Raw genomic sequence first — 27,771 nt, 5'->3', positions numbered from 1 at the left:
AGGTTACGCTCGCACATGCGCAGAAGAAGCAGAGTAATTTGTTGATATCCTGCTTGGTAGTATTCATTTAGAATTTGGTATTTCCAAGCCAAATATATCCCCAGCGTAGGGGTTTGATTTGAATTGGGCAGCACAGTTGACTAGAACGTTATCTATATGAAGGGCTGATGGAAGACACACGGGATTTGGTGAGTGAAGTTGAAACATTTTAGGGCCCCGAGCCTCCGATTCCAGAGGATTTGCTTCGGCTAGCGCTCCTCCTTTGTTGTTATCTATTTATGGTAGCTAGCTAGTGGGTTAGCCAGTGTATAGTATTAGAAAACTCTCCAAAAACCCGAATACTAGAAACAAAATATCCTCACATTTGTTTTCACTGCATATGTGTAAGTGCAGGTTTGCTACGCAAATGAAAAGTGTGTTTGCTTTTATGAATAGAAACTGGAAATACAGGTTTCCGCTAGCTAGCTATGCTAACGCTAGTTAGCATTAGGAGCTATTTCTAATAAGGCCGCCCCTTATTTTAGCGCTTATATTAGCTAGCTCTTCTTATTTGTGCATCCTACATTTTGCTAAGTATTTCTTCATTGCTGGTGCATTGTTTTTTCTTTGAGAATTCTTGCTGATTAAATAATTAATGTTAGCGGAGCCTGTGAGGATGTCACCTGTGATGCTCAGAGGAGGAAGTAGGCAGGCTGTGACAACAGTAAATATTTTAACAATGTTCCGGATCCTGTATACCAAATGAGTAACATATATTGAATTTTCAGATTTTCGCGGCAATAAGATATAATTAGGTTTGGCTTGTCTGAACATCTTTTTGTCGCAATTTCTAACTGGCTTCCACAGCCAGTCTCCCGGTTCAGAGATTGTGAAATATCACCAGTAGAAAAAATAAGAGTGTACAATTGGGGGGAGAAAAAAAGTAGAATTCTACACTTATTAAATAAATTATATTGTAAGGGCACTCTAGAGTTGAAACTAATAATAATGTTGATGATTAAATGTTACATTTTAAGCAAAAATGACAACAGGTCACTCTTCCCTGCTTCTCAAATGCATTTATGCTGGTTTCTTTAGTCTTCTCTGATAGTAAACTGATCATATTTGGGCTTTGGATTGTCTGCTTAAACAGGGAGACCTTTACCTCACCTTGAATTTTGTTATGACATTTTCACTATTTTCTGCTATTTTATTGATAAAACCATTAATTAATCACTTCATAAAATAATCAGCAGGTTAATTAAGAGAGATAACTGTAAGTTGGAGCCTAAAGGCATTCCATTTTTTAATCAGACTCTAATGTCTTTTTTTCATTTCCTTGATTGTAAAGGCTGAACGCACCCCACGTTCAGAGCGTAAGCGGAGAGACTCGTTCGGGATGTTTGATGGCTATGACAGCTGCAGCGAGGAGTCCACCAGCAGCTCCAGCTCAGAGGACAGCGAGGATGAGGTAGTGCCCTCCATCCCTGCCAGCCTGCCCATCATCAAGAACAATGGCCAAGTCTACACCTACCCTGACGGCAAGGCTGGAATGGGTCAGTGCATGGAAATATGCTTGGAACCTGTGCTTTCTTTGGTTCTCTAGAATGTAATCCGGTAAGTGAAAAAAGTTTGCTGGGTATTTAGTATTTTAACAGATTATGTGTGTCTGTTTTGTGGTCTCTGTTTCACAGCCACTTGTGAGATGTGTGGAATGGTTGGAGTACGAGATGCTTTCTACTCAAAAACTAAGCGCTTCTGCAGCGTGTCCTGTTCTAGGAGTTACTCCTCAAATTCCAAAAAAGCTAGCATCTTGGCAAGACTCCAAGTAAGTGCATTATAAGTCTACTAAAATGAATACTTTAACATTAAACCTATATTATCACACAAACATTGACATCTGTTTCAATTTTGCAAGGGCAAACCACCAACAAAAAAGGCAAAAGTCTTACAGAAACAGCCTCTAATGGCAAAGTTGGCAGCTTATGCCCAGTACCAAGCAAGTCAACAGAACCAGGCCAAATCAAAAGCTGGTAGGTGATCAAAAAGCAGTATCCATATCAGTGCTGCTCTTTTTAGATACCCTCCTGCTTTACACTGTTTCCTGTTTATGTCAGTGGTCCCTGCAGAGAGCTTTGACTGGGGTCGGTATATCTGTAGCAATAACACGACTGGAGCTCCAGTCAGCTGTTTCAAGCACGTAAGTAAAACTGGAGTTGATTCGTTAGCTACCACTTATTTGTTGCTTTCCTGAATTAAGAACTTCACTGCTTCCTGTGCACTTCAGGCTCCTATGGGGACATGCTGGGGAGACATAGAAGAAGGAGTGAGGATTGAAGTGCCCAACTCCGACACCAGCCTCTCCACTAAAGTGTACTGGATAGCAGAAATCATTAAGCTAGCAGGTAAAACTACTTCTAAAGACAATTAAAGGAAGAATTCAACTAAAAGTGTCAGATATGTCAGAAAAACACAATATTAAGAAGACTTTTTTTAATATACAGTACCAGTCAACTGTTCGCACACACCTTCTCATTCATGGTTTTTCTTTATTTGTATTATTTTCTACATTGTAGATCAATACTGAAGACATCCAAACTATGAAAGAACACATGGAATTGTGTAGAAAACAAAAAAGTGTTAAACAAACCAGAATATGATTTATATCTTATATTTTTCAGAGTAGCCACCTTTTGCTTTGATGACAGCTTTGCACACTTCTGGTATTCTCTCAATCAGATTCATGAGGTAGTCACCTGGAATGGTTTTCAGTTAACAGGTGTGCCTTGTCAAGAGTTAATCTGTGGAATTTCTAGCCTTCTTAATGTGTTTGAGACCATCAGTTGTGTTGTGCAGAGTTAGAGTTGGTACACAGTTCAATACAGTGAATAGCCCTATTGGACTACTGTTCTAATCCATATTATGGCAAGAACCACTCAGCTAAGTACAGAGAAACGACAGTCCATCATTACTTTAAGACATGAAGGTCAGTCAATCCAGAAAATATCAAGAACTTTGAATGTATCCTCAAGTGCAGTCGCTAAAACCATCAAACACACGATGAAACTGGCTCTCATGAGGACCACCCCAGGAAAGGAAGACCAAGAGTTACCTCTGCTGCAGAGGATAAGTTCATTAGAGTTACCAGACTCAGAAACCACAAATTAACAGCACCTCAGATTAGAGCCCACATAAATGTGTGGTTCCCACCGTGAAGCATGGAGGAGGAGGTGTGATGGTGTAGGGGTGCTTTGCTGATGACACTGTTGGTGATTTATTCAAAATTCAAGGCACACTTAACCAGCATGGCTACCACAGCATTCTGCAGCGACATGCCATCCCATCTGGTTTGCGCTTAGTGGGACCATCATTTGTTTTTCAACTGGACAATGACCCCAAACACACCTCCAGGCTTTGTAATGGCTATCTGACCAAGAAGGAGAGTGATGGAGTGCTGCGTCAGATGACCTGGCCTCCACAATCACCCGACCTAAACCCAATTAAGATGGTTTGGGATGAGTTGGACCGCAAAGTGAAGGCAAAGCAGTCAACAAGTGCTCAGCACCTCTGGGAACTCCTTCAAGACTGTTGGAAAACCATTCCAGGTGACTACCTCATGAATCTGATTGAGAGAATGCCAAGAGTGTGCAAAGCTATCAGCAAAGCAAAAGGTGGCTACTTTGAAGAATATAAAATATAAATCATATTCCAACTATCAGTATTGTGACAATATTCTAGCAATGACTATTGGTACTTTCAAAAACATGAACACAAAAAGGTTTTTTGATAAATAATAATGCAAACATTTAGCTAAAAGCCTTTGGAGATTTACTCTCCGAACGGATAATTCACCTTCATTTGGCTGCGCTTAAGACTTGTCATCCATGTTACTTAAAAGTTGAGCTTCACATGCTCATTGACATGACATCTGTTTTCCCATGACATATGAGCAGGCCTCATCTGTTGCTGAAGACCATGTGATATGGTTTTAAGACTAGAACCAAATAAGTGGACCTTGATTGGAGATAGTTTTGACGACTGCTGTTTCTGAGGTCAGTAATGAGCTGTGAACTCAACTGTGTTTTAATGTGTGCAGGGTTCAAGGCTCTCCTGCGTTATGAGGGCTTTGACAACGACAGCAGTAAGGACTTCTGGTGTAATCTCTGTATCCCTGAGGTGCACCCGGTGGGATGGTGCGCTTCAAGCGGCAAACCCCTTGTACCTCCAAAAAGTGAGCTGTGTGCCAAACTTGTTAACAGTGTTCTTGAATATCTGTGTGTGTTCTGGGATGGTTGGTGGTAATTGGTGCTGTTGTTTTTATATTCTCCCCTCTAGGTATACAGCATAAGTACTCTAACTGGAAAGCCTTTCTTGTGAAACGTCTCACTGGAGCTAAAACACTGCCACCTGACTTTAATGCCAAGGTGAGACGCACAAATGCCTCATCATTTTAATGATACGGTTTTTGATGGCCAATATCTTCAATATCTGGGCAAGCCCGTAGCTGATATTCTTTTATTTTAATGAAATACTTAGACTTGACTGTAAAGGTTCGTTCTCATTGGACATGAAACAGCTCAACTATAAGCACCAATAAATCAGTAAATCTGGTTTTGCGTTTGTTAAATCTGTGTATCATTTTTCACCATAGGTACATGAGAACATGCAGTTCCCCTTTAAGAAGCTGATGCGGGTAGAGGTGGTGGATAAGAACTACCTGTGCCGGACACGGGTGGCACTGGTGGAGCAGGTGATCGGAGGTCGCCTCAGGCTGGTCTATGAGGAGAGCCAGGACCGGTCCGATGACTTCTGGTGCCACATGTTCAGCCCCCTAATCCATAATATAGGCTGGTCGCGCAGCATAGGGCACCGCTTCAAACGATCCGGTGAGTTTGAGAGAAACGCGTAACAGTTCAATTTTTGTTGTGTATGTTTGACATTTTATGAAGAAATGTCTATTAAGGGGTACTCCAGTGATTTAGAAGTGCGCTACCTCAAAGTAGGGGATATTGGTGAGAGACGAGAGGGACAAAGGGATGATAAGATGAGCCTTAATTGATTCCCCATGGGAAAAATTCAGTTTGTCACAGCAGCACAAGGGAACAAACAGTGTGCAAACAATAACAACAAGATGCAGCGCGAGGTAGGAATTGACAAAAGGAAAGATAAAATAGAATGAAATAAAAATATACTCAAATAAATAAGATTTAATATAATAGAAATGCTATATACACAAGATGGATCTATGTCCATGTACCTGGATGGTCAAAATCAAATCAGCAGAAGCCCAGATCTTATCTTATTCAGCCTGTTAAAATACTGGATCATTCTTCTCTTTCATGCTACTTGATAGAGTCTCTCTGTTATATGCCCCCATCTTTTAAGTGGGTTTGAGATTATAAATATGTTGCCTCTTAGCCAAAGCTAACACAACCTTATTGTCATCATCATGGTTTTCTCAGACTTGACAAAGCTCCTTCAGTGACATGGAGGACATCATACAGCTGATTTTACAGGTTCAGTAGTACACTAATACCATTTTTACACTAAAATTAGTGTGTATGTGCAGGTTTTTCAAATGCGGGGAGACCTGCTAAAAATAGGCATTTGAATCCTTTACCATTGCCAGACGAGTTTGCCTTTGCCTTTTGCTTTTTTCTTTTTTCTTTTCTTTTTTCTTCTGTGTCAGCCAGAAAAAAGTTAACAGTGGGCACCAGATCATACACTTCATCAGACTATAACCAGAAGACATTAAAATTGTTTTAATAAGTCTCGATCAAGAAATTTCTGAAGTAGACATTTTCTCTGTAGTTAATGTTGGAAGTAGCTAAGGAGTGAGACATCTTGCTTCTTTCTTATCTCTGTTGAGAGTTGCACATGCGCAGAAATGATCAGCCAGCTGGCAAGCACTGAAGCCTCTAACGGTGGTTCTTTTTTAAATATCTTTTACTTCTATCTTGCGTTAAAACTGACTGAACAATGTTTGAGTTCTGCTTGAACACAGACGAATGGAGTGATATGAACAAGCCAGCTGCCTCAACAACACGCATCGAAATGTCACGCTTGACAAGGGGCCGAAATTGGCGCGTTCACCCAAGTGTGCTTTCATCACAGCCGATCGGAGCTGGAGCCAATAAACACCCGTGACTACTGAGGAGTCATTCAATGCAGGAGTGAATGCCAATTGTACACATTGACATTAAAGACAAAAGACAAATGTTAGCTGGTATTAGTGTGCTTTTTGGGCTAGTGTGAAAGGAGTATTAGTACTGATAGTACTTAACTAGGTACTTTCAGTGGTACAGTGCAGAGCATGTAAAATAACACAAGAACGCCATCTGCTGGCAAACATAAGATACTCCCTAACATTATGCTCAGTCTAAATCATTTAATACTCATGGAGCTCTTTATTTAGCATGTATATTGCTGAAGTATCTTTAGCTCAAGCAAGTCATTCTGATCTGTCAATTTATTTTTCAGACATTGCAAAGAAAATGGAGGGTCAAGTTGATGCGCCTGCACAGCTCTTCCAGAAGGTAATACAAAACAGAAACTTTCTAGTTTTGCTCTCCTAAATGCCTCTCTCAAGAAAGAGACCTACAGCTGTGGTTAGAATTGATAGAAGTATGTTATTATCAGTCAATGCAAAGGGCCTCTTTCTTTATTCATGGATAAAGAATAAGGCCAATTACCTAATCTAATCATAAATAGATTGATGATCATTTAACAGTAGTTTGGAATTCATGGTTCTCAGAAGCTGATTTAAAATGAATCATAAACTGTTGTCAGAGCAATAGAGAGTTGGAACATGAGCAAAAGATGTTTTAGGGTGAACTCCTATACATGAACTCATTTTCAGATACAAAACAAATGGCTCTCTTATAGCCTGCAGTCTGACAGTGACAAGAACGTAAATGACATAAGATAAGCAGTCTAATCAATGATGACACTGATGAGTAAATGTAATAAGGGGCCTACAAGGCTGATTTGAAAAGTGTTGTCCAATGGATGTTATTATAATTATGGCATCACAATATTTAATTAAACAAATTACAAATATTAATCCTCAACTTGGCTTTTCTTCTATCTGCGTGTGTATATCAGGTGAAAGATGTGGACCAGAGTGGGGAATGGTTCAAGGATGGGATGAAGTTAGAAGCCATTGACCCACTCAACCTCTCAGCTATATGTGTAGCCACTGTAAGAAAGGTAAGGAAACTTTTCCTTGACTGCACTTGAATGTCATGTGATGAGATTCTGTGTCCCAGGAAATAACTGTGGAGTAATGGAAGGATTCATTATTCCTGTCTATGTTAAAATGCCTTTTACACAACTGCTCCAGGCTAAATTCAGCCACTGCCTGCTGTTTACTGCAGGTGTTGGCAGACGGGTACCTCATGATCGGGATCGATGGTTCGGAGGCAGTGGATGGATCAGACTGGTTCTGCTACCACAGCACCTCCCCCTCCATCTTCCCTGTCGGCTTCTGTGAAATCAACAACATTGAACTCACGCCCCCTAGAGGTACTGTCCACTCAGAGCTTTGTTTCTTTGAGCCCTTCATAGTTCTAAATTGACATTTGCTCCCATTGAGAGGTCCACAGTGCTATGGAAGATTTATGATGCTGATAAGCAAATTATTCAAAGAAATACAGCCAAATACATAACACAGTTAAATGTATTTCCTTTTTATGTATGCATTTATTATATAATGGTGTTATTACATAATATTACTACTGAATTATTATAATTATTAAATGGGAAAAACATATTTTAAAAGTACAATTATTAAAATGTTTTCGCTTTAATAATGGAATGACATAAATTTTCCAATGCTACATTAAGTAAGTATTTACATTGACCCTTTACAAGAGCAGAATGCCACATTGCTTCACAAAAGTAAATAAGTCATGACGTAAAATGGACATAAATACAGTCTTAGGAGGATTAAAACACCATAAAATAGAAATTATTATATTGTGCAATATAAACGGATGGAAAGGCATGTCTAAACAGAAAAGAGAACTTGAGCTGCTTTTTAAGGCTGTCCATAGTGTCCAGAGAGAGTCCCAAAAGCTTTCCATTAGCATTTTGGACCCCTTGTGAAATGACTCAGGGATGCTTGGCTTTGAGACATAAGGCCTTTTCACACAGAGACTCTGCATAATTGCCGCAGTGAAAGCTCGCTTTTTCTCCTCCTTTGTTTGTTCACTCTGAACCAAGTAGCGCCAGCATGAAGCCGCACCAGTGTGTCAATTCATACAGCACGCCGGCGCTGCAGAACCAAAAGAGGCATGACAGTACACATCATGACGTTGACATCTGTGTGTTTTTTTTTTCCCAGCGTGTCTCCACCTGTTAATCTAAACATGTATCCGCTGACTGTTTATAATCATATGGATGCAGTTATAATGTGTTGTGATTGAGATCCTGGCTCTGCGGCCGGGGACAGACGCTGTTTTTCAGGCAGAAATGTGACAAAGAGTCGGTAGGACAGACAGGATGACAGACACTTCTCCACGCATAACTGCAGGTTTTTTTTCCCCCATATAACTTGCCAAAAACACTACCAGTTACCACATTACTGTTGTTTGGTCCTGTCACGTTGCTTTGCCGGTTGAAGTGTGGGTCATTTCTCTTTTATTTGATGAGTGAAGGATCTGTTTAGCTGTCAGACTGATCACCATCAGACCGACACACCCCTGATCTGCGCCTCCGGCTTTTCCATTCACACAGACGCCGTCTCGCCTCTGATACTACCGCCGGAGGCGGATCAGAGCTGCAGCAAAACTGTCCTCCCGCTCCGCATCTGTAACTTTCACACGGATGGCGAGGCAGAGTATCGTGCATGATTCCCGCACTTAAAGGGCAGTGTGAATGGCGCTACAGAGACATGATAATATAGAAGCCTGAATTATCTCGATCTCAACTTGAGACACAATGGGCAAAGTTTTAAAATCTTCCTCAGCTAAACTACAGGAACAAACGCTTGTTCAACAAACATATTGATACAGATTCAGAGCCTTGTTCATAGTGACACCTAAGTTTCATAGGGATGATTTAACTGAAAAGGAAAGAGACCTAAAGCATACTCTAGGGGCAAGACTGGAAAATGAGAACCTCTGTTTTCTCAGCAATAAACTGTAGGAAATTATCTGCCATCCAGTTTTTATATCTTTTAGATAGTTAAAGGTGCAATATGTAAGATTTGTTTTTTAAAGTAAAAAATTTACTACATTTTCAACAGTATTGAAGAAATGGCAGTTTTGATGTAATAACAAAGAAGTCTATGTGTTGTGGCGATCTGTTGAAGCTAGCATGCTAACTAGTCTAACTCATTGGATGCAGACTGTTGGTATAAGCCTGGCTTTGGGTGCTTATTTCAGGTGCCATTCTCCTCCCTTCTGATATCTGCGGGTAACCTTTTTCAAATCCCTGTCGCTACTTTAAACAACAACTACCTTCGAGCTAGCAGCTAGCACACTGAAAATGGCAAATTACCCTAACAATAACCTGGTTGCTAACAGTACAAGACCAGTACAAGACCTCTGTCCTCTGCTGGACAATACTGAAATGCAAGATACCTCTTTACTCTGTTTTCTATGTTGTGATTTGATTTTAGTGCTGCATTGAAAATGTATGTCTCAATGAAAAGAGCCATTCAGTTATTCAAGACAAAAAAGTGAAATAATTGTTCTTATATAACGTGTTTAAATACTTACATGAAATGCACACAATGATGTGTCTTTATTTCTTTGTTTGATATGTTGTTATGTAGTCAGTTTTAAGCCTCTGTCTTCTGTTAAATACCAAATTTGTTCAGGTGAAGTTATTGGTTAGAAGTAGCTTAAAAACATCTTCTTGATGGGGTTTCTTAATGTTCTGGTTTCAACACTATCTCTGTTCCCCAGGGTACACTAAACTGCCATTTAAATGGTTTGACTACCTCAGAGAAATGGGTTCAATAGCTGCTCCTGTCAAGCTCTTTAACAAGGTAAGCTTTGCCAATGGTTTCCCCACTGGAGTCGTGTTTATTAAGATCTTATTATTCTGAGTTTTAATGATCTCTGGTATTATTTTCCTATGGCCTCTCATTTATTTCCCTTGTTCTGTCTGATTCGTGTGACTCAGGATTTATTAGTGCTTCTCCACTGGAATATATATATTCACTAGTAATTTATTGTGTTTGTCTTTTCACAGTATGTAAATGAGTTTAAAAAAAAATTCACTACCCTTGCTGCCTCGTATGTTCTAGGAGGTTCCCAATCATGGTTTCCGGCAAGGCATGAAGCTGGAGGCTGTCGATTTAATGGAGCCACGGCTCGTGTGTGTTGCCACGGTGACGAGGATTGTGCACCGGTTACTGAGGATCCACTTTGACGGCTGGGAGGATGAATACGATCAGTGGGTGGACTGCGAGTCACCTGACCTTTACCCTGTAGGTTGGTGTCAGCTGACGGGCTACCAGCTCCAACCCCCCGCCTCCCAGAGTAAGGATATGATGAATATGGTGACCTCTGAGGCTTTGTGTTTTTGGTGACACTGTAAATCAAAAAGGCAACTAAGCACACATATAATATCTCATTATCTAAATGGCAGATTGCTACCGACATAAGTCAGGATAGCAGAATTTGTTTAATCAAAAGCACATTTCAGATAACACTTCATTATGTAAATGTGCTGCATATTTTCCATTTCTGTCAAGGTAATGTCTCCGCAAAATGTCCAGTATGAGCCAAGTCCGGATGCAAACCAAGAGGGTTGCAACGGCATGCAATTTTTTTTTTTTATATACCATATGATAACCATCTCAGAAAATATCAATGTATCATTGTATACAGTAGTACAAAATGTTATTATTATAGTTTTCAGTTACAATAACCCTTAAAGGAATTCAAAATGAAGGGTTATGTTGGTTGAACAAATGCACATAATTATTCTGTCCTGACATAAATTAAACTTGATATAAACTAGAAATATACATCTTTTAAATAATGCTAATACGGTAGCTTTCAATACTGGGGATAAGCAAATGTACATGACGATTACCATCATTTTCTATACCGCGGTATACCTTGAAACCTGTATACTGTTGCAACCTCACACACCAGGTTAAATAATAATATAGAGGTACTATATTTTCTTATAGGTACACAAAGATTGTAAAATCAGTCTCAAAAACACCAAAATTATTGTGAGTGAGCCCGTCTTTAGCTGTTTAAGAGTAGAGCTGCAACATTTAGTCCATTAATTGAAGAGTTGGTCAACAAAAATGTAATGCCTTTATTTTGGATTATCAAGCCATCATTGAATCTATTATTTAGGTTACAAGTATTCTCTTGTTTCAAGCTTCTCAAATGTGAACTTTTGCTGCTTTTACTTGTCTTAAAATTACTTAATTTTATATTAGTATGTTTTGGATTACTCATCAGACAAAAGAAGACATTTCATTACTTCAGACTCTAGGAAATTACGATGGGCAGTTTTAAATGTTTTGTTATTGTATGTATTATATAGACAAAACATTTACTCTGTTAATCAAGAAGATAATTGACAGATTACTTTTGAGATTCCTTACAATGTAAAGAAAGTTTCAGCAGCAGTGGGCAGCCAATGTATGGCGGCCTGGGATCAACTCCAGATCTAATGCGCTTTGGTCAGGGGCACTGACAGGGAATTGAACCCCAGACCTTCTTTCTCTGATGCTAACCACTGCACCATTGCACTCCCCCATATGATGAAAATGATTATTCCTTGCAGCCTTATTGAGTAGATTCTTCTTATGTCAGATAAGTCATTAAAAAATATGTAGGTATTCATTTTATTTCCCTATTTAAAAAACAACAAAACACTATAATCATCAGACCATAATTGTATTTGTAGCTTCAGTCATGCCAACTGTCTAGCAAAACATTCAACTTCTGCGTTAACGTGTACTGTGTGAGCAAAAACGGTATTAAATGAGTCACAGTCTGCCGTCTTAACACATTTAACTATGCCTTGGGGCTGTCAGACTGTAGGCTATAAAACAGACAGTCCAATGAATGATGACACTGACGAGTAAATGTAATAGAGTGCTGTAGTAATGAGTCCTAATTCCCAGAAATCAGTTTGGTCCGGTTCCCTCGTCTCAAAGTCTGTGAGTTTTTTTTATTGGTTTTCAGTTAAATGTCTGAAATAAGGTGTGTGGTTACCACAGGCTGAAGATATTTGCATGTTTTGTTCTACAACATAAAATACATCATTAAATGTCCCACAATTTAATTATAAAACTCTTACATGTGTTAAAACCGGCGGTTGCTAACAAGTGTCTAAATGAAACTACAGAGGTTGTCCAGGATGTTAAACGTCATCACAGTGAACACGGAGACTTATCTACTCACTAGTCCGTCTTTACTATATCTATTCTATATCTATACTTATCTATTCTAACTCTGACTTTACATTGTATATTGATCAGTTTACAGAAAATGTGTATAGTAACTGTGTAGTAAGACACTTAGTGGTGGTGACGTCATGCAAAGTCATGCGACCACAATTTAGTCTGTTTATATAGGTTAGCTTTTTACTTCTAGCGATTTAATTTACACTTTAAAAATTACAAAGTGATGTTCATACGTGAGGATGATCTTGATTAACAATATGTGTAAGTATCATAAACTTGTGTTCGTTACAGAGGTTATTTTTGGCGATAATCCTTTTTGTGGAGGGAACCAGGGTTAGCTACAAAAATACATCATCCCTACACCACTCTATAAGGGGGCTACAGGGTTGATTTGACAAGTGAAATGCCAGACCTGAGCATCCCTCATGGTCACAAAGGTCGATAATTAAACCACAGAGAGAAATATAATTCCAGATATCATTATTATTAGATATATGTAATGTTGTTTTGTCTTTTCCACATATATCGTAGTTAAACTCTGAAATATTGATCATTCATATACTCCCAGCTAATAATCTGTGTTTTCTCTCTGAGGACTCTCCCTGCCGTGACTAAATGTAATTAAATTTTAGAACGACATTGACGGAGGAACTGCATTTACTGTGGACCAGGCATGTCATTGCAGATATCTGATCTGCTTAATATGGCCAGTATCAGCATTGATGCCGATCCTGCATATCGGATCAATGTATCCCTAACTGCAGGTTGTGTTAGATTTTATACAATCCATACTCTATATTTGTGATGCTAATTGTTTTCTTGGTTTGTACCTCACTGTCTACAAACGTACCATACCTTCCTATCTTGTGATCTTTCAGGTAACAGGGAAATGCCTCAATCTGTACCTAAGCAGAAGAAAAAGGCCCAACAGTACAAAGGACAAAAGAAAAGTGAGTAATCCATCTTGCACGGTTGATTTTTTTCTCTCCACTCCTTCCTTCGCCTTCTCCTGTTCTTGTTCCTCCTACTGTCACTGGCTACGCTTGTGGTGGAAACTCCTGTGCTTTCTGATTGGTCACCTGTTGGGTGTGTTCGGAACATATCTGACCTCTTGTGTCACATTGCAGGATGTTTTTCCCTGTTGACTGGGACAGTTAACATCACACTTGGACAAAGTAGTGTGTGAGATTTTGTTTTGCTGTTTGAGATACTGTAGCTGTTGGAGAGCACAAGGCCTGGTGTTGAATCCCTGTTTAGGTCCAGAGTTTCAGATCACAAAAGCAGATGCTAATGCTAATGCTTTTTCTGAGCACAAGCAGTTTCAATAAAAGTTTATAGCTGCCAATATTTAAATCCCAAATTAAATTGTGTAACATCACATTTGGCCTTTATTGTACAAATGCCTAATTACTGGTAAAGCTTAAACGAAAACTTCACTAGAAAAATAATTTTACTCTACTTTACCCTAAACACACATAAATTGCAACCTAAACTCTCAAATATTTTTGCAATTTTTTTAATTTATATTATATGCAGATTTTAGCTCATTTATAATAAAACAAATATATTAATTTTTAAATGGTCAATTGTTTAATAGTGGACCGACAGATTTCACAGGATTCACAAGAGGCCGTTATAAAAAGTTCCTTTTATAATTTTCGCCAGGTACCATGGGGGCAAGGAATAAGGTGGATAGGCTAGGCTATGAAAACGTAGCTAAGCTACATTTCATTTCCTGCAGACATTGTAGATGGCCAAGTTTAACAGGCTGGCTTTGCAAATGCATCACAAAGAAAGAAACTGTCAGAAGACTGAGTGATGATGTTTTGCTGCCTTTTCATTTTTACTAATTAACATTAGGTAGAAAATAATTGAATTCACTGTGCTGCACAAAGGTTTGTTGATCTCTTGTGCCCCCTATTGGTCGGTTAAGAGGAGTGAGTCAGTCAGCAGTCAATGGAGATGTAAAACAGAGCAGTCAATAAAATAGGTTATTTAAAAATTGTAAATCACCCTAACTATGAGAGGTCCTTGAACATAAGGTCATAAATGTGCACAAAAAATATTAGACTTAGATTAGAACAATACAGCCAACTGATAACAAACATGCACACATGGACAAACACAACCAAACACATGAACCATTTCAGGCCTACGCCTGGCGGAGGTATTTATTTAAATATTTAAATATTGGCAGCCACAGACTTCCATACATTTGAAACAGTTGCTGTAGCCTTGTTCTTGGTATCTAATTGTGCATCTGCTTATTTGGGTCTGGCAGTCTGATTACAGCTTACCAGGGGCTTATTCAGATTGGCATATCAATGCAAGTGACAACATTGTAAGGTTAAATTAAAATTTCACCCGAAGCTCTAACCTTTTAACTTTCCTTCCTAATACATAATCTAAACCTCAACAACACGTTCCAGTTGAATTGAACTCCTGTTTGTAATAAGCCCCTGGTAGCTTACCCGAGTCTGGCTTGGTGTTTAGAGAGGAAGATTCCGGTTGGTCGACGGCCCTTCAGTCAGGCAGGCAGGAGGAGGAGCAGCTTCTCAGGGGACGAAGAGCAGAGTCCGCCCCCTTACCCTGCCCAGGGGCCCACTCGGCCCCGACCCCGAACCCACCTCCACCAAACCCACAAATCAGGTAACGTCACACTAACGATAAAACCAGCATGGCAACGAGCCTTCTGAGGCTCGACGCTGTTTTTAACAGGCGACAGTCTTGCTCACAGGGCCTCACTGTGGATCTGGATACTGCTGATGTTGCATGTTCTACTGTTAAATCAACCTTACGTGTTCATTGTGGTTGTTTTCACATGAATATTTCCTCATGTCAGTGAATGCCTGTTCATCCAATTCACAGGAATTACAGTTTTGGCACTACCAGAGATTTTCCTCCATTTTGAAGCAGTCATAAAGCATGTTTCATTTTATGTTTGTTTTAAGGGGCGATGTGTAAGATAAGGCCAGAATCAGGGTTTCCGCTAGAAAAAATTGGCACCGGACAACGTGACCGGCAGGTTTTCAATTTACCGGACAAATGTTTGAAATTCAGGTCAATACCTATCTGAATTTATTGAGCTTAAAATGATAAATGATATGCAGGATATATAAAAATGATATCAAAGCATGTCAATTTATAATTCTTTTTATTGAAAAGTATAGGCTGTATCAAATAAAATGAGTGCCGTCAATTGACTCACGTGCATAACTTCTAAAATAAATATTGCACAATGCGCTCTTTTAACATGAAAATAAAGAAACTGAAGGCCTGTTCTCAGATAAAACAATTTGCAAACAAAAAACACATCTGGACTGGCTCATACCATTTTAATAACGCAGTGTGCTGCCAACTTGAAATAAAAAAAAATAAGTCTGTTCGCTATATGCTTTTGAAATATATATGCAATAAAAACTCTATATAAACAAAATCCCTTGACATGTTTCAGGCTTTTTTTTGGTTTTTGGTTTTTTTTTACGCATTTTCGCTGCAGCGAAGTGTGCAGCAGCTGAATTAAAATCAAAAGTGTGCAGTGTCTCTCCGCAACTTGCAATGCGCATCAGTCTTGTCACCTTGTTCTCCCCCAGGCGACTTCGCTGTGCTGTTTTGATGCCGTTCTGCAGAGAGAAACCTCTCTCTGCTGGCACACTGGAGACGGGGATCACGCAGGCTATCTTGGCCAGTTTAGCCAACTCGGGGTAGATTTCGCTGAAATCTCTGAGAACTTAGCAGGCTGTTGAGAAGTTCAAGCCTCCATAACCTCGGAGCGCTGTCATTACAGCGATGGCGTCTCGTTGCGCACAAGTGGCATCGGTGAGCGGGGCTGTAGCTGCAGCCGACTCGTCCTCACTTGTAATTTCTTTGCCAAAATGACCAATAATGGTTTGGATGGCTGATTCAGCATACTCCCCAAGCTCTGAACAGACGGAGTGATAATTAATCAGCGATTTTCTTTTTTTACTGAAACGTCAATAAACAACTTTTGAAAACTTTTGAAAGTGCTATGGCACTTTATTTTTTAGTACAGAGCCATTTTGTCATGCAGCCTATAGATTATGGTTATTTTTTGTTATGATGGTGATGATTAGACCGTATATTTCATTATACAGGCATTTTAGGTAATCAAATTTGCTTCAACTTACCACTCGTTCCCTGTGGGTATCGGGAGGGGTTCAGAAGGACATCAAAGCAGTAAAGTAGATCCAGTGAATCCTCAGGGAAGCGGTCGTGTAACGCATCTATTAGATGTTGGATGTAGTGTGCTCTGGCTTTTTTGAAAGCCTGCACGGCCCGGTCACCTGCTTGTGTCACTTGGACATCCCTGTTCATGCTGTCTTCGCACTCCGCCTGAAACAGCTCCTCTTCTGGACCTGGCGCATCTCTTAACTGTGTTAGTGCCGCAACTGATGCTTGAACCATTGGTCTGGTTGTGGCCAGATTTACATTGTCTTTCTGGAAAACCAAATTCAGTTTGGTCATCACAGGTAACACATCAGACAGTGTGTTAGTCAAGGCGATAAAGCTGTATGGCTGGATTTGACCCAGGATACCTTGGGCTTGGGCATTTCCTCGTACAGCCTCTTCATTTAGCTCCATCATTAGAGCAGGCCACTTACTTTTCATGCTTTCCACTGCCTTGTGCAATGATAACCAGCGGACAGCGCGCGGCTGCTTCAGACTTGTCATGTCTTCATCACTGAGCGCTGCTGTCAGTTGGCGGAGGCGATTGGTCCTGCTGGCTGAGTGCTTGTAAAAGGAGTACACAGAGGCAACTGTGCGCTTGTAGGCCCCTATCTGGTCCACAGATTTTGCAGCAACTTGCGCGGTCAGTGCCACTCGGTGTGCAACACAGTGCACCTGAATGGAAACTGCACTCTTTCTCCTCAGAAGAGCACCAACTCCAACACGTTTCCCCATCATTACACTAGCTCCGTCTGAGCCCAGGCTGATGACGCGGGACAACTCCACATCCCTCTCGCGGAGCACCTCAACCAGTTTGTTGAATATGCACTGTGCGGTCCCGGAGTGCACATCATAATTTCCCAACAAACGTGTTTCAACTCTCCCTTTTACTTCCATTTTGACGTATATAATCAGTTTCTTATCCACGGTGATATTTACCGTCTCATCAATGACAACTCCAATGAAGTCACTACCCTTTAGCTTTTCATCCAGCTGCTTCATCACAATGCTTTCTAGCGCCTTTTCCATGTCATCAACAGAGTCGCTATGCCAGTAAATGCCTTCACGCGTGACAAAATCTGGAGCCCTAACTGCTCCAAGTAGCTCAGTCAATCCCTCATACTGGTGACATGCGATGTCATTTTTGGTCATATAGAATACAACTTGTAGCTGAGAGCACAGCTTCTTGTTTAATGTTTCTGTAGCCTTCTCACAGTGGCCTTTCATTGCTGTTTGCTGTGAAAATAAACTGACCGCCATGACGTGATCATTGCACTGACTGTGCTCAATTAGATATGAGCTTCTCATATTTGTTGATCCTCTGGTAAATCCATTCTTCTTGCCCGACTTCTCGCATTGTGAGCAAAACATTTTTTCTGTTCCATTAATAACTTCGCATCTCAGCCAGGGATATTTATCTTTCCATTCGGCCCGGAACGACCGACATTTCTTTTTCTTTTCGGCAGGAGGCACGGCATCATCTGCTGCAGCATCATCTGCTGCAGCCTCCATGATTTCAGCCTCATCATTATCCTTCACCTTTGAACTATTCTGTTTCAGAAAATAGTTTTTGAGTTTAGCTTGTTTCGACATGTCTCTCCTGCTCTCGCTATTGTTGTTGTACTGCACGCTTTGTCAGAGTAAATGAAGTGCTACGAGTTTAGTTCCGCGTGAAAAAAGAATAAGTTTCGTTCCACATAGACCTGGCCTATTCATAAAAAATAAAAATTCAGATTTGGTTTTTTGTTGTTGTTGTTTTTTTTTTTAAATAAAATGACGTGGAAATTGCCTATTTTTATAAAATTCCAATTGTGCTTGGAGGGACTATTTTCACTGGACATTTTGACCGGTGGGGTTAAAAAATACCGGACTTCAGCAGATTTTAACGGTCAAAGTCCGGTAATTACCGGATAACGGAAACCCAGCAGAATTCTAGTTTAAAACATTCAAAAAAATGAACTAACATTATTAATAGAATTTGAATTTAAGGTGGTGCTAACTAGCTACCCCCAGCCCTTCCTGTCTCATAATACCACATTGTACTGCAAGAGGCAATAATCTGATAGCCCCTTAGTTTCCGCAAGTGTTACAGTCTAACAAATAAACAAAAATAAACTCACAAAATGTCAAAAAAGTAAGTATTTTTACACCAATTTTCATTGCTAAACAGAAAAATACAACCATACACATTCACGTTTCTCACTTTGACCAGACTAAGTCGAGCTTTATTGCCTTGTTAACTCATTGTAAAACAGACACATTTTAAACTCAACATAAACAAAATAAAACAGTCTTGGTTTGCCTTTCAGAATCACTTCTAGTTTGGTCAAAACAAATTCTCTCTTGTTCCTCTGCCATTTCACGCCTCTCCTGTCCCTGCCTGCCGTGTCTTCTTGTCAAGTCATAGTCCTGATCAATGCTGCTGTAAATGAACTTCGTACTGTATCCAGTCTTCAAACTGACCTCCTTCGATCTTGGAGGCTGTGTTCAGTCGTAGTCCGGTGCCCAGCCATGTTCACTGGGAGGCTGCTGTGCCCAGTTGCCCGTGGTGACTCCGCCATGAGCAAAGGTTGTGATTCAGGCAAACTCCTGTCATCTAATGGGACCATTTAATTCTACAACTAAATTAAGTACTTGCTAATGGCAGCTAGTTGCCAAAGCCAAAGATAACTATGACAAACAGTGTAGTGAACAGCAGATAGCAGTTATGCTACCCCCATTTGAATTCTGGTCATTTCTTACAAATGACGCCTATTAAAGTAGTTATCTTGATGCTCAAAATGCATGTGGAGTTTACATTAACACCTGGAACAGAGACAAAGGCTCCTCCTGTATTTTACTCAAAGTGCATGAACACAACTGGCTCATCTGTTCTGCTGTTCTCTCTCTTATCTGTCTCTGTCCCGGTCTGTAGAGTCTCTCCTGCGAATGAAAGAGGAGACGGCCGAGGTGGACGAGTTTACCTTCTCACAGGGCACGTCCGACCAGGAGAGCAACGGCTCGGGCAGCTACTACATCAAACAGGAGCCCTGAGGTCATGAGGTCAGGACAGAGCAGGACGAACCGGGTCAGGACATACCTCTGGAAAACCCCAGCAAGGATCAGGAATGTGGAAATTGAAACCAGCCGTGAATTACACTCAGACCAATGCCACAGGCCTTCTTTGGAGTCAGTACAGGAGATGACGATGAGAAGTAGAAGGGGGATCGTCTTCATTCTTCATTCTCCTGAAAAATCCTGAAGGGAACAATTTTCTAACCTTGTAGCTGTGTGTGCACATAATCACTCACAAAACCTTTATGATTGACGGGTTGGAAAGCACCCAGGATCGGGCCTGGGTCACACATGTTTGGGCATTCTCTTTCGTACCTCCCTTGGGTGACGCAACATCATTCTCTACTCTCCAGTCTGAAACAGCCAACTAGACAGGAGATGTCTAGTTGGATTTAATAAAGACAACCCTTTTTCTTCAGAAATGGGGGTCCTGTAAGTCGACATCAGCCCACCCTGCCTCTGCCACAATCTGGGCCGCCCACAGAGACCTGAAGAAACTGTGAGAACCAATTATTGAGCCAGGTCTTAAGTTTTGTTTCTTTGTTTTTTATTTTGGTTTGCTTTCAGGTCAGAGAGTCAGCTACTGAACGGCCTGAGGAGAGAAGAGAGGCTGGCAGTCAGAGGGACAGAGTTGTGTATATTTTGATTATTTTTTTCTGAACAATATTGCCAGGTGGACTTTTACTTTGTTAATAGTACTTGAAGTTTTTTTTTTTTTTTTCTGTTTTTTAATGATTTTGGAGTTGTTTTTGTCTTAATGTACTTATTTTGCATTTACATTTTTGGTGGCTGTGTGGGGAAACTTAATGTTCATTGTTTCATAAAAGTGATTATATTCATATAGTATGTGGATACCTATTCAAATAGAACTACAGAGTATAGATATTAAGGATTGTGATTTGAAGAGAGATCTTAGTACATTAATTAAGTTGATCTTTTTCTTTTTTTATATACATTTTGTTTCTTTCAATATTGGCCAGGACATTTCCACAGCTGCATTCATTCTGATTCAAACATTGCAGTACCAAAGTCTGTTTCAAGCTCAGTTTACAATGAGAAGTAATAACACAATTACATTTGAGAATCTGAAACTGTCTTGTTCTTTATTATTAGTAATCGGTTATGGATATTGTTGCTTCTAAATTAAAGATTAATCTAGTATTCAACTAATTAGTCCGCATTCAAAAAAATTCACATTGAAGCTGCACCTGCTGCCTTTAAAAGGGGTGTTTGGTCCCCAGCTACTTAAGTTGTTTAGGAGAATGCTGCAGAACACTGTTTTGCTGTGACGCTCCAGAAATGTTTTGTGGACTACGAAACTTCACCTGACTTTCCATCAGCATGAAAGTGATAAAAACTGAATTTTCCTTTTTGGGTGAACTGTGCCTTTAAGACAGCTGTGAGATGACATTTAGCAAATTAATTTCCTTTCTTTTGTGGCGGCATTTTTTGATGTTGAATGGAAATGTAAATGGCCATGGTGCAGCTTTGAACAGTAATACATCTCGTGCAGTTGTAGTCGTTCAGCTATATTATTAAATGGGCATTGTGGGGAATATCTGGTTATTGTTACAACTACTTTAATATCCACATTTTGAGCTATTTCAAACCCCCAAAACTGTGACACAACCCTTACTTCATGGTCCAGCTCGTAAACCTGCCTGTAGGTTACTAATGAATACATAAACCAGGATAAGCTTAATCAAGAGAGCACATATCTAATGAGGTAACAGTGTCAAGTGGCTTTGATAGCTCAATGTGGAGCTTTAGGGACCTATTACAGTAATCAGAACTCCCACATTACCACTAACTGCGGATTAGTATCTTCTGTAGCATGAATTCAGCAGTGCTAATGAGCCCAGGAGATAACAATTGACCTCCTGTCTAAAAAAATAATGATAACCGCTGCAATATATCGGGGACTTTGTGTTGTAATGTTGAACAGAAATTCAAAATGAACAAGCTGTGGAGATGAAAAGCTTTTTTTCATTTAAACAAAAAAAAAAAATCACCTTAGTTTTAAAGAGATACTTACTGAGAGACTAATTTGCATAGTGTGACTGTAAGTGAGCAGCAGGGTATGTTGTATAAAAGAGAAACCTTACTGGTATGATAGGGTTCACTTTGACATGTTCCCACTGTCCAACCCTGCAATATGACCTTTACAGTTTGGATGTAGCTGCTGTCAGGAAGGAACACTAATACTCCTGACCAATGTTGGCCTCATATCAGCCAAACTGTACAGTGAATATAAATATTGTGGCTGCTGGCGGATGCATCAGTAACATACTGTCAAAGGTTGTACTCCAGCAGTGATTCAGATGGCAGATACAGGTGTTTCTGTTCTGCTTTGGACCATGTCTGCTGTATTTATACCCAGAGTGTACCAAGGGGTCCATCTGGAACTCATCCTCATTTATATGGTGTCTGGAGTATGCCACCAGAATAATCATAGACTTAGCTAAGCAAGTTCAGCTAAGCTTAACTCTGTGTAAAATTATATTCAATTTATACAATGCAAAAAAGCAATTATAGTTTTCTTATTTTAGTAAATGCATTAAAACAACTAAATGCATTGAAGTAATTGCAGATTCATGTGAACATTTCTTCTGTAAATGAATAATTGAATTTTAAAATGGAATGGCAGAATTTATTTTTATTTAAAGGTGCAATATGTAAAACTTGAATGACAAATTCATTAAAAAATAGAGGGTAGCCATATCACCTGAATAACCGCTAACTGTAACTACGGTTAGCTAGTTAGCTCAAATAGTCCTGCATCTAGCAGTCCAGACTGGGAGCTTGGAGCACTCGGGGAGTGTTGGTATATAGCACAAGAGCTTTGGACTGGGACAGGACGGGGCTAGCTGGTTAGCATGCCAACCTCAGTAGATAGGTTTTGAATGTTTACAAGTAAAATTCTTACGTACTGCACCTTTTAAGAACAGCAAACACACTTAATGCCTCTATTTAAAGGAGCTCTAATTTAAAGGAGCGCTAAAATAAAAGAGCTGTCATGTTTTGGTTTTTTTGGTTTTTTTCTTAATGAATTTGTATTTTTTGATATCATTTAAATCTGAATTCGATGTATAATTGCTTTTAAGTAATTCTGATTGTATTCATTGAAAATAATCAATTACTGAAAATGTGGCACACTCGAGACTCCGTACATTCAGCATTTTTAGTGTCACTTTGGTTTCTGTCATTGAAAATAAGAGGCTGGACACTTGTCATGTCATATTAAGAGGAAAACAAGAAAATCTGCCTTGGGTTACACAGTCCAAATGCGAAAAAGACTATGTTAAATATTTTATTAGGGTTATATGCAAAGCATTAGTGTTTTTCTATTGCTTAAGTTGTTCTCATGTCAGAGCCATATGTATGCAAGCTAGTTTATGATTCACCTGAGCCACAGAATAACAGGTTTGTTGTTGATAATGAAACATGAACAATGCACTGCTTTTCCAATAGTCTCCGAGGGCAGCATTCACATAAGACGACAGGATCTAAAAGTGGCATAAATACATAGATTCTATATATATATTCTTCATGACTATGATGGTATGGAGTAACAAATCCTGATTAGTCAGAAATCCATGCTTAGCCGTGGAAAAGACAAGACTCCTTCTTTCATTCTTCTTAGAGCTAGATTTTTGCAGCTGTTTATCTACTACCTCCTGATGCTAGCCACATTATCTAAAACAAGAGTGTGAAATAGACTATGGCAGTGTGTTAGCATATGCAAATGAAAATGATTACCTAAAATGATCCACTTGAAGACTAGACACCAAACATGGAAGAATTTTATCACAGCACATGAGGTAGTCTTCTAATTTGAATGATGCAATAATAATAGATCCCATATTATTTTGCTATGTTAAATAAAACGTATAGCACCCTCAAATGTCATGATCACTACATTAATATAATTAACATATGAGATGATTTAACAAAATGGTATTGTATAACTGTGATTTTTGTGAGCAAGGGTTCATATACAGAATAGTCAGTGTATGGCCAAAGGCTGTACTGAAATGCAGAGCAGATTTAAACTTCTCAGTGACGGTAAAAGATCCATGATTTCTCTCTCTACCAGTAAGGTTCATGATTCAATTCTCAGGAAGTTTGTTTCTTCTTTTGGTTGTAGGGGTTGTAACTACAAGTCTCAATCAGCTGGATTTTAAAAGCTCAAAGGTGTCTTCATCATGTGCATCTCGCTATGGAAGCTAAAAAAGTGCCACAGTAACTAAAATCTTTTAAGCAACTGAAAAAGTACTTGTGAAATTGAAATTTCTTTTTTTTTTTTTTTCCTGTCTTTGAAATTTCCCATAGGTTATTTCAACTGGTGCATTATGAACCTTTTTTTGTTTCATTTGTTGTTTGTTGGCTAAGGTTAATAAATTCAGATAGGTAAATTTATGCTCTTCTTCAAAAAACTATATTCTAGTTCATTTTCAAATTAAATCTTTGCATTCATTATTATCTTGAATGAGATAATTACTATTGTGTGTACACAAATGATGTTAAACAAGATAATTAATCTCTTTTTTTTTTCTTTCAGGAGGTCCCCGACAATGATTTAAAAATTAAAGTCAGGTCAGATGTCAGGTTGCTCACATTAGCTTGGTGAAATTCAAACAAAAAAATTGGAGGTGACAAATTTAAATGTGCTTATCTGGGCTATTGGCTGGTTTTTCCTCTCATTCCATGCCAATTTGAGCTTATGAAGAGATACATATTTTTTTAAATTGATAAAAAAAGAAGCCAACTTGTGCACACCAGAATAAAGAAATACATTTTATGACTTTGGGGACTGTACATAGTTTTTCAAGTATTTGACACTTATATTTTCTATTTTTTGATTTTGTGAAGAAAAAACAATCAAATCAATTTTGTTGCAAATTTGACATGAACTTAAATAGATTTTTATCCCAGAAAGTGAAAATTAATGGTTTTCAGAGTAAAGTATATTAACACTATAGATTAATTGGTATTCAAATTTCAGCAAGAATCCAGTTTTTTAATTTCACCTTCAGGTATTTGGTTGCTTTCAAGATTGGGTGATATGGGTGCTTCCATACTCTTCAAACATCAAAGGTCTTATCTCACTTACCATTTCATGTATTTTGTCTGTTCTGTAGCTTTATAATCTGTCTTCATTCATTCTACATCGAAGTGACACAAACACACATGGATGCATGTTGCTTTTTTTTATTTGCTTCTTGTAGCTTCCTGTTTTCTTTTTCATTCCTAATGGGATGTGAGATTTGTTTTCAACCAGTTTGCTTTCAATTTGTCTCCTAATCAGATTAGATACAAAGCTCAGCTGAAATGCTAAGCTTCTCAGACCAAATGAGCAATAAGACAGTGTCTCACAATCATTTGAAGCAGATGGGTTTCGTGTTTAGATCTGTCATTGTTATTTTCCTCTGATGTTGGAAGGCAGGAAGAAGCATTAAAGTACTTCATGACCAAACTGCATTAATATCTTAGTACAAAAAAGAAAAAGACTGTTCAATGGACTAACTGCTGCTACCCTCCTTTAGATTAACCCTAAATAATCAAATGCACAATCAACACTGTTTTGGATCTTCTGTTTTCTCACTTTTTCTTGTAGATATTAAACTTTCTTGTTTCACCTTGATCCCCAAATCTTAATATAGAACAAGTTTGACCTCCATCCACGGGTAGCTGTGTATTTAAAGTGTTTGGGCATCAGTAGCTGGAGATGGAAGCAATGAGTTGATTTTGGATTGGGTGCACTGATCAACTGAATGCATGTAAAACGGAACGCGTTGTGCAGATGTTGTGCTGAGCTTGTTTTTTTGTTGTAACCGTCATTGGTTGTTCCTCAGTCTGTCTGTGTGTTTTACTCCTCCACTGTGACCAGAAAAAGTATGGAAGCCTATTTCTGCCTAGAAAATAAAAGAAATACCTTTAAAGTTAAAGGAGAAGTTCACCCAAAAATGAAATTTCATTATCTCCTCGGGTTAAGTCGGGTTAAGTTTTGTAGCTAACAAAACATTTCTGGGGCTTCACAGCAAAACAGCGTTGAAGCATTCTCCTAAACAACTGAAGTAGCTGGAGACTTGTTTTAAATTGTAAAAAGAAAAAGGAATAAAAAGGCTCGATACAGCTCGCCCAGTGTAATCCAAGTCCAAGCCCTGCAAGCCCAAATTGATTTGAAAAGATGTTATTCACACCTTTGAGCTTGTGTGCCCATTTCAGGCAGGTAGCTTTTAGCTTCACGGCTACAGTATAGATTTAGAAAAAAAAAACTATTTAAATCAAATTGGGATTTCAGGGCTTCCAGAAAAATGGATAATGCTGTATGTTTTTACATTTGTTTGTGCTTTCATATCTCATTAATTTTGACATAAGTATGGACTTGAATCTTATAGTTTTGATTCAGTGTTTCATGATTTTGAGTCACAATCATAAGTTTGGATTAGTTTATCAAAAATGAGATCAAGTGTCTCTTATTTTTGACTCAATTTTTTGCTTACTATTTTTAAAGTTTTATAGTAATCCAAAACTATGAAAATCCAAAAGTTGACATATATCATAATTTACTTAAATTTTCATCATTCATTTTTTTTTCTTTCTCAGGCGTTAATAGGCTTCCATAGAAGGACTGAGTTGCAGAATGCCTGCACCTGAGTGGGCAGTGATGAGGAGCAGGCTGGAGATGGATATTTGTTTTTTTTCTTGGATACTAACACGGGTCTTTTGTATGTGATACCCCCCACCTGATTATATTAAACCATTATATTGTGGTGCTATATATATTTGATAAAAATGACTAAATGTATTGGGATTACTATTGTCTGAAAATAATTGTGAGTTGAGAGGGTTATGGTGCAAAATTTATTTTGGATACAAATGAAAAAAAAAAATCTATGTTAATAGTTATAAATCTATTGATATTAACACTGACCCCTGAGGTACATTATTAGATTGCAGTTAAAAGTTTGTACATCTTTTTGATAGTGTATACCAGTTTCCTTTCATATGGTAAATTTGTGCTGTGATCAAGCTTTGATAGACTTTGTAAATAAAGCCAAATGTTTGGATCATTATATTGGTTGTAATGAATGGCTTCTTTGTTTACAAGCATTGCAAACTGTTTCCGCATGGCTGTGAAAGTTTATCTGGTGATTTTTGTAAGATCTGACTTTTACACTGAATAAAAAGGCTTATGACTTCAGACATTGTGGAAATCCTTTGTCAGTTTCAGCACTTGAGTCTCTCAAAGGCACTCCTTTGACCTTTGAACACAGGCAGCTTGGCTCTAATCCGGGCAGGACATGCAAAGACTTACAGGACCATACCAGTGTGTTAGCTTCTTTATTCATTTCATCATATAGAATATTCCATTTGGGATTTTTTTTTAGATGTATTTTCTCATTCACTATGAAATCAAACTGTTTCTTAAAGCTTTTCCTAATTATGTCTGCATTAACTTTAATGGATCTGAGTACTTCTTCTACCATTGAAGGCTGCAGTGCAAACATTTAATTAATGTAACACTGATTAGTTTACTTAATTTTACTTTTTAAAAGCTCTGCATTGAAACCCCTACCTCATTTGATTTAATTGATTTGATTTGGCTGCACTCTCAGCCCAGTCTCATTGATCAACCATGCTCAGTTGTACTTCTGCAACACTTTTTAACTCCTCTCCTCCTCTGCCAACCATCTCTGTCTGTCTGGCTCCATGTTTACTGAGAAACACTCATTTAAAAGACTGGCCCTTTTATATAGACGCAGTGATAGAATGTAACTAGGTACATCTACTCAAGTACTGTACTACTTATACAGTTTTGAGGTACTTGTATTTTGCTTGCCCATTTAGATTTTTTTGCTACTTTTTACTTTCACTACAATACATTTTGGAGGCAAATATTGTACTTTTTACTCCACTACATTGATTTGATAAGTGGTATAATGATAATATTGAATATAAGTGGTACAATAATATATTGATAATATTTTATATAAGTTACTAGTTACTTTACAAATTGCTGAATCAGGGCCAAAGTCAAATTAATTCATTTTATGAGCAATCGGATAGAAAAAACACTGATTGCCATAATCAGAAAAATGCTGAATATCACATCTGATAATCACCCAACCAATAGTATAATGTAAATACATGTAAATGTT

The 27,771-nt window shown here is 38.6% G+C and overlaps 1 protein-coding gene across 1 annotated transcript; it reads left to right on the top strand.

Annotated features, from left to right (window-relative positions):
* Window positions 1-89: 89 nt before the first annotated feature.
* On the top strand, window positions 90-26,813 carry mbtd1 (mbt domain containing 1). The gene is made up of 17 exons (XM_073489667.1): window positions 90-188; window positions 1,331-1,535; window positions 1,674-1,807; window positions 1,898-2,012; window positions 2,097-2,179; window positions 2,267-2,384; window positions 4,076-4,210; window positions 4,315-4,403; window positions 4,631-4,865; window positions 6,460-6,515; window positions 7,084-7,188; window positions 7,356-7,503; window positions 9,891-9,973; window positions 10,235-10,469; window positions 13,243-13,314; window positions 14,858-15,013; window positions 19,467-26,813. The coding sequence occupies exons 1-17, from the start codon at window positions 168-170 to the stop codon at window positions 19,583-19,585; spliced, it is 2,109 nt and encodes a 702-aa protein (XP_073345768.1). The 5' UTR covers window positions 90-167; the 3' UTR covers window positions 19,586-26,813.
* Window positions 26,814-27,771: the final 958 nt, after the last annotated feature.

Source organism: Pagrus major, chromosome 20, assembly GCF_040436345.1.
Source record: "Pagrus major chromosome 20, Pma_NU_1.0".
Lineage (NCBI taxonomy): Eukaryota > Metazoa > Chordata > Actinopteri > Spariformes > Sparidae > Pagrus > Pagrus major.
The sequence above is the reverse complement of the archived record's forward strand: the minus strand, read 5'-3'. Positions and strand labels throughout refer to the sequence as shown.

What these genes read in the sequence shown, in the direction of transcription:
- mbtd1 (XM_073489667.1), top strand. Translation starts at nt 168, where the DNA reads ATGGAAGACACACGGGATTTG. An exon ending in CACCTGACTTTAATGCCAAG is followed by an intron (nt 4,404 to 4,630) that starts GTGAGACGCACA and finishes TTTTCACCATAG; the next exon opens with GTACATGAGAACATGCAGTT. An exon ending in CTGCACAGCTCTTCCAGAAG is followed by an intron (nt 6,516 to 7,083) that starts GTAATACAAAAC and finishes TGTGTATATCAG; the next exon opens with GTGAAAGATGTGGACCAGAG.